This window comes from Podarcis tiliguerta (assembly GCF_965153285.1).
Source record: "Podarcis tiliguerta genome assembly, chromosome: 3".
NCBI classification, from domain to species: Eukaryota; Metazoa; Chordata; class Lepidosauria; order Squamata; family Lacertidae; genus Podarcis; species Podarcis tiliguerta.
In genome coordinates, this window is record NC_139536.1 from 79,520,090 (window position 1) to 79,534,313 (window position 14,224).

The following is a 14,224-nucleotide window of genomic DNA, read 5'->3' on the forward strand; positions in this document are numbered from 1 at the left end:
AGCAGCTGCCTCGCAGTCAAGGCCTCCTATTAAAGACTGATGTTGCCCATCTCTTTCTGCAACCCCACGGCTTTTACAGAGAAACCTTCCCGGGGTAGCAGCCCGAGCTTGCGTTGCCTACTACAACCTAGCCCCAAAGGCAGCGCTTCCTCCCGCCGACCGCTGCTAATTGGGAAGGGGGGAAAAGAGGGGAAAGGCCTTCTTTTTCTTCTCGCCCCGCAGCACAACGAGGCTCCTAAGACGCAGGATCTTCTCGCAAGCGCCTGTGAATAGGCAGCTCTTCTGTGCGTGGGCGTGTTTACTCTCCCCCTCCCTCCTTCCCTCCCACGGCTCATTCACTCGGAGCTGGCACGCTTACGCTGCTTCTCGAGCCCTTCTCCGATTGGCTCTTCACCCCAGGGGCCTGGAGGAGGAAAATAAAGCGTCACGGCCAAACCGGCGCTGATTGGCCGGGCTCTTCTCACATCACAGGCTTTCGGAATAGCCCTGCAGCTGTTGCTGGAACGTCAGTACCTGTGACGTTCTAGCTGCTCCATTCCTATTATTGCTCCTCCAGCTGCTGCCGCCGCCGCTGTTTTCGCTCACCCCCCTCCGCGCCTCTCTTTAGCCTTCCTATTCCTGCGAGAAACGTGACAGCCACCTCTTCGACCATGCACGAGTCCTCGGCCACCAATCCTGCTCTGTCATGCCTCTAAAGTCCTACGCACCAAATATATAAAGAGGAATCGAATCTGCGCAGGTGGAGTCTCTGGGAAATCGCGCTTTACCCCTAGATTGCTCAGATGTCAGATTATTCTGTGGTCACGCACTGAAGAATTAAACCGCTGGGAGAGAGAGAGAAAGAGAAGAGTGAGTTTATATATATATAAAAGTGAGTTTATATATATTTATATATATATTCCCCATTACCCATTGTGCATGCATGATCAAACGCAAACTTTTTTTTCCAGGGACATTCACAACTGCGTAGCTAACCCTCGCTTAACGACCTTTTAGGTTTTTCCAGTAGAAAAAAGAAAGTCTAGCAGCAATAAAAGGGACCGGTTCTCCAAGCAGACAACCTTTGCATTATATCGTGTGTTTTTTTTGCTGTGTGTGCTGTAGAATCCACAGGAAGGAGAATCTGCTCCTTCCCCCGCGCGCTGCTGGTGCGCAGTTCCATCTCATAGCTGGAGCGGAAGGCGATGGTTCTGCCATTGGGCTGTTAAATCCACGGCGTACTGGGGAGCCACTTTCAGAGAATAAAAAGGAGAGGGGAGTAGGTGACAACATTTTGGATTAGGCCAACTTCTTCCTGTGAAATGACGTGCTAGCTGCACAGCGCTACGGATCTGGCCAAGTGGAAGGTGGTCTAATAGAAAGCTGGCACCGCTATTTTGCACTTACTCCTGTCCTTCGCAGCAACAGGTGGTGGTGAACTCTGGATTTCTTCCTAGCCAGTTCCTGCAGGCATTTTATTATTTCCAGCTGCAAATCAGGGCTTTCTTTGCCCAGGATTATTGCTTCGGGTATATCCAGAATCCAGTCCCAAAACGTCTTGACCTCCCCAATCTTAAAAGCGCCCCCCCTTACTTCACCGGGGTATTTTTAAGGACAGTACTTGGAACGGGGGTTCTGATTGCCAGGCGCACCTGCATTCTACCTTTTATTCCGGGCGGGGGAATAATGTCTGGGCCGGGGTGTCCCCCGCCACTCCAGCTTTCTTTAAACGCCGCCTGGGAAGCTGTTTCCCACTTTGTCCCGTGCTTTACAAATAGCTTCAAAAACCGGAAGGCATCATCGCAGCTTCACTAGCCTGGTGCAGCTGGATCCTTCTCAGGTCCCCCGGGCGCTGTAAAATACTGAGTACGCCGTGTTCAGATGCCTGTGATCCCCCCCCCCCCCCTTTTGGCAGTTTCTTTTGTTCCATGAACATCCGCGGGAATCTTGCCGCTTAAGGTGCACAGCGCAGCCACGCAGTGTCGCCTCCTACTCCTTTCTGGACTGCTCTCCTGACAATTCAATAGAGAGAAAAAGCGGCGGCGGGGTGGGGGGTGGGGGTGCCCTCTGTAGAGTAAGTGCTTTGACAACTGGACGCAGTTAAAACAAAGCCGGATACCAGGATCTCTAGAAACCCACAGAGCTGTTTTCAAAATGGTTTTTTTGAAAAAGGAACCACCCTTTCTCAGAGACCCCAGGCTGGCTATTTATTAGTGCGAAACGTCCCCGGCTCGGCAATGGATTCCATCCCTGGGTGAAAATGTAACCTACCCCTCCCTCTCGGCCTCCCTCCCGTTTCAGCTCGACACAATCGCAAAGCACAGACTCAGCAGGGAGAGCCAGAGAATGTTCCACATGCAGGCTGACATAACTCCCACCCCCTGTTCCTGATCGAACGCCCGCGGGTCCCTAGTTGACTTGATTCTTTTTTAAAAAAAAATAAAATAAAAATTGCAGCCCTTTCGCCTACAGAGCCGCCCCCGCCAAACCCTCAGTGTGCCACTTTTTTTTTTGCCAGCTCCCTCCAGGATGTTCCAGCAGGATCCAGATCCTTCCAACTTTCACCTTTCTTCCCTTTCCAGAAAGGAGAGGATTTGTTTGGCACGGGGGAGGAGGAAGCGGCTCTAGAAAAGCGGCTGGGGAAAGCATAGGGACCAGCTGTTTATGCAAATATGAAGGGGCGTGTCTGGAAAGGCCTTGGCGAAGGGGGGGGGTTAGGGAGGGAAGGAGTAGAAGTGTCCCTATGCAGATGAGAGGGGCGTGGGCAAGCGGAGGGTGGCTCGGATCCCCGGAAGAGCGAGAAAGCCCATATAAAAAACTACAGAGGACATTCCCAAGCAGAACCAGCAAAAGCTCTAGAGGCGACCCAAGGCTGCGCAGGGCGAGCGGGAGCAGCTCCGGGGAAAGCGCGATCCCTGCTAGCTGGGCGGAAGAACCGGGCAGGATTCCGGAGGAAAGCTTTGCGCCAGGCGGCTCCTCCAGTGGCGCAAGGGGTGCAGGCTGCCTGCCCTCGCCATCCTTCGCTGCTATCCGTCAGAAGGGCAGCTCGATCACACGCGCGCGCGCCACACGGCAGGTGATCAGGAGCAAGCCCCCAGGTGTGTATACTGGCGGATAGATCAGGAGCGGGACGGTGAAAACACACTTAAAACTGCATCCTGTTCCTCCGAAACGCTGAGTCCACTCCGGGAGTCGTGGCTTCACTTGAAAGCGCCGCTTAGCTCAGTCAAAGCCGCTTTCCGGGAAGGGAAGGGGGAGCAGGGAGCGCCGGAGAGCTGCTGAGATCCTCCAACCACTTCAGACCTGTCAAGAGGAAGGGGCTTGAAGATCCAGGGCCATAGCTACGGGGGGGGGGGGACTAGCCGGGTTTTTTTGCCCCGGGTGAAGCCTCTAGAGGGGCGCCACTGAGACTCCCAGCGTATGTGTGCGTAAATACGCGCGCGGGGTGCTTACTTTCGCCCCTGTGAGGATCGCAGTCTTCGTCATAAGCTATATATTCCTGATTTTTTGCTTGCTTTTTTTTTAACCCCTCCCCCCGTCCCGCTAGGAGTGGAAGAAGAAGAAACTCCAGCAAAGGAGGCCTCTCTTTCTCTCCATCTATTTGATCGGCTCCAACTTGCAAACGGCGCTGGACCATGGCAGATGAGGAAAATATTCTCAGTAGCAGCACTAGCAGCAGCTCCGACGGCGCCGACGGCGACTGCCCTCGGCAGGCTATTGCCGAGCCGTGCCTGGGTTGTAGCGAGAGCGGCCGCTGCAACGTGCTCAGCTGGGAGCAAGTGCAGCGCCTGGACCGCATCCTGAGCGAGACCATCCCGATCCACGGCCGGGGCAACTTCCCCACGCTGGAGATGCAGCCGCGCCAGATCGTGAAGGTGGTGCGCAGCCGCCTGGAGGAGCAGCGCATCGGCGTGCGCGATGTGCGCCTCAACGGCTCGGCGGCCAGCCACGTCCTGCACCAGGACAGCGGCCTGGGCTACAAGGACTTGGACCTCATCTTCTGCGCCGACCTGAAGGGAGAAGCCGAGTTCCAGACGGTGAAAGACGTCGTCTTGGACTGCCTGTTGGATTTCTTGCCGGAAGGAGTTAACAAGGAGAAGATCACCCCGCTCACCCTCAAGGTAAATGGAAGGCGCTCGCAGTCCCCGGCCGGCTGGGAGAACCTCTTTTCTCGCTTCGCGTCTGCCTCTCCAAAATGGGCCGGCACAGAGCAGCGCAGGCGGACAGAATGGAGAAGGCGCAGCCTCTAGGGCAAGCTAGCCCTTATTTTAGATTGCAGTGAAGCTGAATAAAAATATTTTTTAAAAATAATTTTTTAAAGGGGGCAGAATACACACACCCCATTGCTAAAAAACCAACAACCCCAGGATTATTCATGTACAGGTCCTCCCCTTAAAGCTTTTTGAAATACTAACTTGGCATGGTTCCTTAGAGTGATTCCTAAGTCTCTGTATGTGTGTACATGTGTATGTACAATATTTATAGGCAGTTATCAATGAATTCTTATTTTCTTTGTAAATGCACCCTGAGCCAAACCGAAGTACTTGGATTTATGCTAATTTGGCTCCATTAATTTCTCATCAGGCTAAGCCGTTTTAAATACAGTTACTTTCTTTTAATTGGTTTGTAGCTAGGACCGCTAGAGGGGCACGGTGCTCCTCTGTCTCCTTGCCCTGCATAGGCTGGAATGCAAAGGCTGGATTTGCTGTCAAAATACTCTAATAATGCCGCTCTGCAACCTGTCTTAAGTATGTGAAGAGCCCAGCTCTTTCTTCCAAAAAAATGTGCTTCGCTTCACTGCTTTGTTCTTAAACACCTTTGCAACGCTGATTAAGTGGCTTAATTAGCTACGGGGAAACTGGATTGCCTTGAATCAAGTAACTGTTTTAACTGATGGTGCAGTAAGGGCGTTTTAGATGGTTTAAAGGACCCTAATCCCGTTCCCCTTCTTTAGATGGCAGTGTGGAATGAGCCAGCCCTGCTAAGTTTGGGGGCTGCCCTGCTCATTGTGTTGACATCCACCCCAAGGCCCTGCCTTGGTGGCCCCACAAATGTTATTCTAGATCACAGCAGGGGAAGAAAGGGTTGATTTCCCTCTCTATACCTGCTCTGGTTTTGTCTTGCCTTGTTTTGGGGGTGGGCAAGAGATTATGAAGGTTGAGATAATGTTGAAAGTTCCCAGAATAGTGGTGCAAGTTTATTTTTAAGGGAAAGCTACTAGTGATTTTATAAGATACAATCTGATTATTATTCTCCTTTGCATGTATGCTACATTTTAACCGCCTGAAAGAGTCCTGTCCCCTTCACTGTATCTCTGTGCGTGCATGTTTGTTTAGCGTGCATCAATTCAATCTCTTTGGAGGAAAAGCCTTAATAAAACCCTACAGAATATGTCCTTTGTGCAGGACCATGCTACAAGCACTCCCTCGCCCTTTGGTCCTATGCAACTGCAGGTCTGCAAAACCGCATGCTAAATCTGTCCACAGTGTCTCTTTCTTACGCCTGGGCTCTGTAAATTTGCTCTGCTGCAAGCTAGGGCAGGGTGGAGCTGGGATCAAATGCAAATGCAGACTCTAAAGAGGAGGTGCTTTTATTGGTTTTCTGATCTGCTCCTCCCTCCTCTCTCTCTCTCTCCCCCCCCCCCAACCCCGTGTGTTTCAAATTGTAGGAAGCCTATGTGCAGAAAATGGTGAAAGTGTGCAATGATTCAGATCGGTGGAGTCTCATCTCCTTGTCCAACAACAGTGGGAAAAACGTGGAGCTGAAATTTGTGGACTCCCTGAGAAGGCAGTTTGAGTTCAGCGTAGATTCCTTCCAGATCAAGCTAGACTCTCTCCTCCTTTTTTACGAATGCTCAGAGAACCCGATGACTGAAACTTTTCACCCAACTATAATCGGGGAGAGTGTCTATGGGGATTTCCAAGAAGCTTTTGATCACCTTTGCAACAAGGTCATTGCTACCAGAAACCCAGAAGAGATCAGGGGAGGTGGTCTCCTGAAGTACTGCAACCTCCTCGTAAGGGGCTTCAGGGCAGCCTCGGAATCCGAGATCAAGTCTCTCCAGAGATACATGTGCTCCAGGTTTTTCATTGACTTCTCGGACATTGGGGAGCAGCAGCGGAAGTTGGAGTCGTACTTGCAGAACCACTTTGTGGGCTTGGAGGACCGCAAGTATGACTATCTCATGACCCTTCACAGTGTGGTGAATGAGAGCACCGTGTGCCTGATGGGACATGAGAGGAGACAGACTCTCAACCTTATCACCATGCTGGCCATCCGTGTGCTAGCTGACCAGAATATCATCCCCAATGTGGCCAACGTCACGTGCTACTACCAGCCAGCCCCGTATGTAGCAGATGCTAACTTTAGCAATTATTATATTGCCCAGGTTCAGCCAATGTTCCCGTGTCAGCAGCACACGTACTCGACTTGGTTGCCCTGTAATTAGCAGATTTAATAGGCTTGGTGGAGAGTTTGTTTTCTGTCAAGCAAATAAAGGGGGGGAAGGCAGAACTCCCCCCCTCTTCTCCTTTTTTCAAAACAAACAATGGGGTGTTTTTTGTGTGTGATGGTGGTCTGCTCTGGCTTTTCAGCTTGAGGGAAGCTGTCGGTTCTTCAGTCTAATGAAACAGAGAGTGATTTAGAAAAAGAACCGAAAGACAAAAAACCTCATTGGATTCTCTACCCCAAAGCACAGAGGCCTGTCATGAAAAGCAAATAGGTCCCCTTGAAGGAAACCAGGGAGGAGGAATGCTTGATGACAATATGGGTTGGTGACGCCTGCTCCCATAGCTATGGCAGAGTGAAAGTTGGGAGGCCTTTATTTTTTAAATGAATCTGCAAAAAAGCAAAACAAAACAAAAGACAGGGGAGGAAATACGAGTGGGGAAGGGAAAGGAAATATGCGTTCAGGAATTTTAAGTTAGATTCATAACACAGAGATATGTTGGAATAAGAGATATTTTAGAATTACTGCCTTTGGGGCATGTATTAAGTGCTGTCAGTGGAATGAACCCATAGAATGTATAGCTTGCTTGAATAGAAAGCTTTAAGAGAACCAGCTTGCTCCAAAATGGGGAAAAAAGAAAAAAAAAGCAGTTGTAGGTGGGTACAGTTATTATTTTTTTAAAGAGAGAAACGGGGGGGGGGGGGAGAGAGAGAGATTATGACAAATTTCATTATTTCCAGCTGTGTGTGTGCTTCACATTTTGTAAAAAAAAAATGTGGAAAAGCCAGAAAACCAGCTGTAGCAAGCATCATATGCTTCAGGACCAAAGATTTCTCAGATAAGTTATCCAAGCAAGTAGAAAGCAGAGTAGACTATTAAAAAAAAGAAAAAAAGAGGAAAGATAAGATATTACTATATTTGTACATGCTAATGTTAAACAAAAGTGCCTGATACCTTTAGAAAATTTGAAGTGAGAAAAATATAGTTTTGTGGTTTAAACTTGCATTTTGTTTTTATCAGGGACACAAGAAACAAACAAACAAACAAAAAAGCTTGTGAATAAATGGTGGAGGAAATGCCTATTTTTTTCGCTGGCAAATACCTATATAAAGTTTCTATTGTTGGCGTGATGTTATCATAGGTACATGTGTGTATGTGTGTATATTGTTGTGTGTGTGCGTGTGTGTGTGTGCATGTGTGTATGTATGTATACATGCATACACACATATTTTCAATATGGTCTGGGAAAATGTAGCAATTTTAAGGAATGTTTTAAATAAAATACAGTGTGTTTTCCAGTCTGCAACAGGATATCATAATGCTGTGGGCACTTTGCAGAGAGTTATCTTGCACCAGAAAATCTGAATAAACAAACTATTCATAAGCAAGATGGGATTCAAAGGATGCATTTGGTTGCAAGAACATAAACAAATCCATTGGGTTACTTGTGAGCCATACTAGTTTCAAACATTTCACCCACTGATCCTTTTGTCCCCTGTTTTGTACTGTAATATGGTTTTGACAGTTAATTCACTAGTACCATGATTGCATGCCTCTCTGATGTACAGACAACCATCGGAATGTGGCTCAAATGGATAGCTCCCTTGACAGCTAAAGAATATTGTATTTGAATAATAATTATTGACATTTAAAAAGAGCAAGCAGAATGCACTGTGCATTCCAGGACCACTAAAAGTTAGTAAATGTGAAATTGAACCATTATGAAGACTGTTGCATGGATTTTGGAAATCTATATTTTATATTACACACACACATTTTTATGCAAGTATTAAACAACTTTGGTTGTCACACTGCGTTTTCCAGTTTAGTACTGTACCTTATTTAAAATGATTAATCTTTTGCATTGGGACAAATAATTTAATTTCCTTTCTCTCAAGAGACTTAGGGGAATGCTGGGAAATCATTTTACTGGGAGGGTTTTTATACCCTCACCACTGTAGTGATGATTATACAAAAGAATTTAACCATTTCTTCTTTTTTTCATCCAGCCACTTTTTTTTTTAAATTAAAGCAAACAAAATCTAACTTAACACCTCAGTCACAATCAAACACAGCGTTAAGTGCTCTTACGTCCGGAAACGTAAAAATCTTTGGGTTCCAGTGCTCCAAATCTGTGTTGGATTGCGGCCTACACATTGTTTTATTAATGCTAAGAAAGGAAGCCAAAGTTACAGTTTGGGAGAGGAAACTGAACTAAGCCACCCACCACTGCGGAATCAAAGGGAGAGAAATACAGGCTGCACAGGGAAATGTTCAAGCAACATAAAATATTTAAAGGGGAGGGATTAGTAAACTGCTAACCAGGCAATTTAGCATCCCATTGTCCTAACAAAGCTACTGGCAATACATTTGTCCCTTCCCCCATTATCCATTACTGAAGCTTTTCTATTCTTAACCATCCCTTTGTGTCTGAAGGTCAGTTTAACAGGACCCCAGCTTGTTTACTCAAGTCTCTTCCTTGTGAATTCTGCAGGAAATGTAAAATTAATTTCCATCTTGGCAGTTGGTCCCCCATTCGTCACTTTTTGCTTGTCTGTTCACTACCCACAGCCTGCTTAGAAAATCACAAACCTCACCCTCATAACAAATACACATCTAGTCAGTGCTCAGTTACGAAAATGAAATGTCCTCTTTCCATTGGCCCAGCGAATCAGCAGGGAGATGTGCTTTGTCAAAATCAGAGTCTAGCCTGTTGTTGCTCAGAGGGGATTTCTGAGGGAAGCTGAGCAGAAGGCTGGAGAAAGAGGATCAGCTGGTAATGTGGTATGTCCTTTCCTACCACAGCTATTTTGCTGCAAATAAATGAGTCATCCACTATTGAAAAGGGTTTGGGGTATCTGGCAGTGCTTCAGCCACAAAATGCTGATAATACAGTATAGACATTTTTCCCCCTTTGGAGCAGCATTTTCCCTCTTTTAAGAAAACCAAACACTGCTATTGTTAGTCTGAGGATTACAGGGTCACTGCCTCTCTTCTCCTCCCCCTTCCCTCTCGTAGTTCAGGTAGATGCATCTCATGGCAAGCAGCAAATGGTTGCCTTGCATCACATGCCCCACAACCTCTGTTCACTAGGTGAAATAGCTCTCTCTTTTTTTCTCTCTGCTTTAAGGAGCCAGCAATATTCAGCTACTAACAGGGCTTTGTTGCATCTGGCTGGCAGTGGAGGTTGTTTTTAAACCGTCTGGTGATAGTGATGAGAAGATGCTTTGACTCTAGGTCAAAACTAAAATAACAGCATATTTTCAGAACGTGTTGGCTTCTGTGATTTGCAGACCTAGTCTTTCATATGGCCAAACAGCATCCCCCCCCCCCCGCCGATCCTTCTCCAATTTTATTAAACTAGCACATTCATAAGAAGAAAATGTTTGTTACTCTTAGGATGTGGTCCTTCTATTCATTCAGCAAAAGCTTCAAATGCATTTTAAAGAAACTAGGTTTTAAGCAACTAGCTTAAGATGTTGTCTTAATTACAGTCCTATGGTTTGTGTTACTGTTGGGTTAAATGTGAATCAAAGAGGAACTAAACCTCTTCTGATATGTCATTGGGAGATGAGGAAGGCAAAGACATCAGATTCTTTTTGAAGAACTAGTAGAATCCGCAGTTTGTTATCGTTTGTTATTGTGAAACTTCAGTTGTCCGTGTCTGCTATGTGGACCTCAGGTGATTGCATATCACTTTTATACTTATGTAAATATCACTCTCATTTATCCAAACATTTCATTCTCAGTCCTGGGTCATTCAGTTCAGATAAATGGAATCATACTGTGTATATATAATCCACAATATGCAAAAACAAAACAAGAAAAAAATGGGGAGGGGGGAATAAAATGGAAGCAGGATTCATATTTTCATAACTCTTTTTATTTAAATGCTTTAAGACTTGTTTGCTGCTATGTATTGCACAAAGTTTCATGCACAGCTTATAAATGCCTGTTGTAAGTGCTTTATATGTGAGTTGTATTATATTGAAGACTCATCCATTCTGAGAAAGGTTTATTAGTTTGTGGAAAGAAAAACGTGTAAAGAAAAATGAAAATGAGATGGAGAGAAATATATCTATCTAATGACATATTAAGCACTTTTTGTTCTGTTTTTCCTTGGTTTTTTTGTGTGTGTATTGCTTTCTGATTTCCACTGCGATGACAAAAATCCAAAATCCATGTACAGGTGTTGTTGTTTTTTTGGGTTTGCTTTCTTAGCAAGCCGTGATTATACCTAGTTAAACATCAGAAAGGTCTGCAGACTTCAGGACTGGTTGAACGTGGCACCACAAACTCTTGCAGTCTGTGGGAAGTCAAGTGATGCTGAATTTGTTCTCCTGTGGCATTCCGCACAACTTTAGTCTTCAGCGAGACATTCTGCTGCATCAAACCGCTCCTCTTGGACTGTTCCTCTAGGAACTTTTTGACTCTGGGTTCTGTTGGAGGCTGAAACAAAAAGTGGATGGGAAACAGACACTTCTAACCAAGTAAAGCATTTGCTCCAGTGCTAGCGGGAACAGATTGTGAATTTTGTTTACAGCATCCAATATTTGGATTTTTTTGTAAATAAAAATGATGTTATTTTTTCTATTTATCTGTGTCTGGTGTTTTCAGTTCCTCAGATAATTTCCGCCTTTTTTGTAATTAATGTGGCTTGACTTCCATTGGAAAGAGCAATGGTAGCTCATTTCTGAAAAACCGCTTTTTCATTGGGGACAGTATAAATTTGGGTTTCATCAGAAACAACTGAACCTTAGTTCCAGAACATTGGACAGGACACTGAGTAACATAAATATCAGAAGCATGAGAGTGCCAGTGGGCTATGAATCCTCATGAAACAGTTGGAAGTTTTAGAAATAACATTGTACTTCATATGCAATGCAATCCTATGTTTACACATTTATTCTCCTCCACTGTTATTTTCCTATCTTCATTCTGAGTATATTATTTATCCTTTACACCCATTAAAATGGAGAATCACTTCCATGATGCCAAGGATTTAAGGAAGGGAAGCATAATGATGTAATCCTGCATGCACTCTCCTGGGGTTAATTGCCACAATCTTACACAGGTCTACTCAGAAGTCAGCCGTCATGGACCTTTTTCCGCATGGGAGGGGGGAAGTAGGCTTCTGAACCCACCATCCGAGCAAAAGAGCTGCCCAGTCAATAACTTCAAAGAAAGCAGGCTGAAAAAGAAATAAGACCAGTGTTACTTACCGTGAAATGCTTTATAAATCCGAAGCATTTTGAGTCGTAAGCTCTTCTTCAGGAAATTTTGCATTAGCGTTTCCATAGCAAAGCTCTCAGTCAAATAGTTTGGACAATTCCCTATAGAAAAGACTAGAATTGTGTTGGATGTATAAGGATTTACAAAATCAATGTTTTATAACACTCTTGGATTCCGCCCCACTCCTTTGCTTGAGGCTTCTGAAATAATTCCAAGTCTAGACACATAAAAAAGAGAGGTTTTCCAGTCCTCAAAAACACTTTGGCTCCTTCTGACATCACATCCACAGCTCAAGAGCTGCTGTAACATGGTTCCTCCCCAAACTGCCAAAAAAAGCCCAAGTCATAAAGAGTCCAAGTTGTGGCTTTTTCAATGTCTTCTGCACAATCTATATTTAAAACACTCGTATACCACTTCAGCAATCATAGCTTCCCCCAAAGATTCATGGGAACTAGTTTGTTTACGGTGCTGGGAATTATAGATCTCTGGAGGAAACTACAGTTCCCAGCATTCTTTGGGGGAAGACATGCGCTCTAAATGTATGGTGCAGATGTGACCGTAGGCAACCAGAGGCATATCTAGGGTCCCTTGTGCCCTTGGCAAGGTGTTGCATCAACATCTCCTACCCCCACACTTTTGACTTTGCTACGATAGCAGCAGCACATCACTGGTGCAAGGAACCCTAGGTAGACCTCTGGAGATATAGAAGAACATACAAAAGAGAAAATAAACCTAATTCATCCCATTTCCAAAGAGACAGTTGACATAGTGTGCTCAAACTGATGTGAACACCAGAGAGGCTAAAACAACTGAAGGCTTTCAGAAGAGAAGAAGAAGAACAGGGTTATGGTGTTTCAAATGACATTTTCTTATCTCAGGTTGTGCTGAGAAGACCCAAGGAAAGGTGTCACGTAAGTGAACTCTCAGTGGGTGGAGTGAAAGTGGATTCTGTCACATTAGCACAACAAATCCACTTTTTTTTTTAAGCATCTGGAGTTTTTGCAGCAGTTTGGAAAGTGCCAGGGAAATGCATTGACAAGTGTGGAATGGACAGATGACTAATGAGAAGCCATCTAAACACCCCGTAAGCAAATCAGGAAGAATGCAGAACAAATGCTCACAGTCATCTAACAGCTCAGTAATGGCCGGATATAATCCAATGTCTGTGTAAGCTTTGTGCAAGCAAATCAGAATGAATGTTCAATAAGCAGGTCGTCTGGAGGGGCCAAATAACAGGGAGAGTTTGAGTCTGAAAAGAAGAGAGGGGGAGGGGGGATTACAGCAAGAATAATAGAGTTGGGCAGGCACAAAACGGGGGACAGCGCCCCCTTAGCACCCCCACAATACACATAAACATATTACATATTATTACATATTACTGGCAGGACCGATTCTGAGTTCTCCTACCACCTGGCAGGCCGTCCACCCACCTGTCAATCATCTGATGCCAGGTGAGGCATGTTTACTTTGTAGGGTGGCCTGAATTCAAGTCATGCTGCAGACAAAAGATGTGCATTGATTCAGGCTGAGCTTGAGGACCCTGCAGCGTGCAACTGGTGCATATTTCAAGCCCTGCTTTTGGCAGGGATCAGTTGTGCTGCAATGTTTCAGATGGAGGAACTGACGGGGAACTTCATAGCCGAGTTGAACCCAGCAGGCTTGATGTCAGTGCCTACCAGCTGGTCAGCACTGTCAGCCAGCCTACTATCACACTTTAACCAGGTCTCTATCGCTCCGACACCTGCTGTCACATGTGTGGTGCAGGTGGGTGGGGTTTGAAGGAAACAGCATTGTGGGCTCAAATGTAACCCTGGCAGGCCTACTTAGGCCATGGAGCCAAAGCTTCCTACCCCTGCAATTGAGGCTAGCTACTGAAAAGTCATCACCACACATGCATTGCATGCCTCCAGCCAGCAGAGGGCAGGGTTTTTCCTACCAAACCCCAAGCTCTATCCCAGGGTGTCCCAAACTTGGGTCTCCAGCTGCTGTTGGACTACAACTCCCTTCATCCCTAGCTTGCATGACCAGTTGTCAGGAATTATGGGAAATGTAGTCCCCAAACAGCTGGAGACCCCAGTTTGGGAAACCCTGATCTACCCTCTATCCTCTTTCTCCCTCCTTCCCTCCTGCAAGAGGCAGCTGTGAAACCAGCTCTCACCATGTGGGCTTAGACTCTAAAGCAGCGGTTCTCAACCTGTGGATCCCCAGATGTTGTTGGACTACAACTCCCATCATCCCTGAGTTCTGGCCTTGCTGGCTAGGGGTGATGGGAGTTGTAGTTCAACAACATCTGTGGACCCACAGGTTGAGAAAAGCTGCTGTAAAGCCATACTTTCAAATATGAAAAAACTGTAAATAATTCTTTTTTTAAAAAAATCCAACAAGTTCCCTGTGTGTTTTATTTACCTTTTTAAAGCAATGCTAGTGATGTTTTAATGAGACAACAGGTGATGGAGGGGCAGGCTAGATCCAGCTTCCAAGCTATTAAATCTGCTATTAACCAACCCATTTTTCTTTAAATGCAAGCTTCCATACCAGCAATGACTGCAGATGTAAAGAGGTTAT

At 45.7% G+C, this 14,224-nt stretch overlaps 1 protein-coding gene across 3 annotated transcripts; it reads left to right on the forward strand.

The window, feature by feature from the left end:
- The first annotated feature begins 490 nt into the window (after positions 1-490).
- Positions 491-11,020, forward strand: TENT5A (terminal nucleotidyltransferase 5A). 3 transcript variants are annotated; one of them, XM_083434350.1, is made up of 3 exons: positions 491-871; positions 3,527-4,100; positions 5,648-6,841. In XM_083434350.1, the coding sequence occupies exons 2-3, from the start codon at positions 3,615-3,617 to the stop codon at positions 6,425-6,427; spliced, it is 1,266 nt and encodes a 421-aa protein (XP_083290476.1). In that variant the 5' UTR covers positions 491-871; positions 3,527-3,614; the 3' UTR covers positions 6,428-6,841. The 3 variants fall into 3 exon arrangements, with proteins under 3 accessions (XP_083290476.1, XP_083290478.1, XP_083290477.1); XM_083434352.1 differs by having other exon boundaries at positions 509-849; XM_083434351.1 differs by lacking the exon at positions 491-871 and adding an exon at positions 2,752-3,077 and having other exon boundaries at positions 5,648-11,020.
- Positions 11,021-14,224: the final 3,204 nt, after the last annotated feature.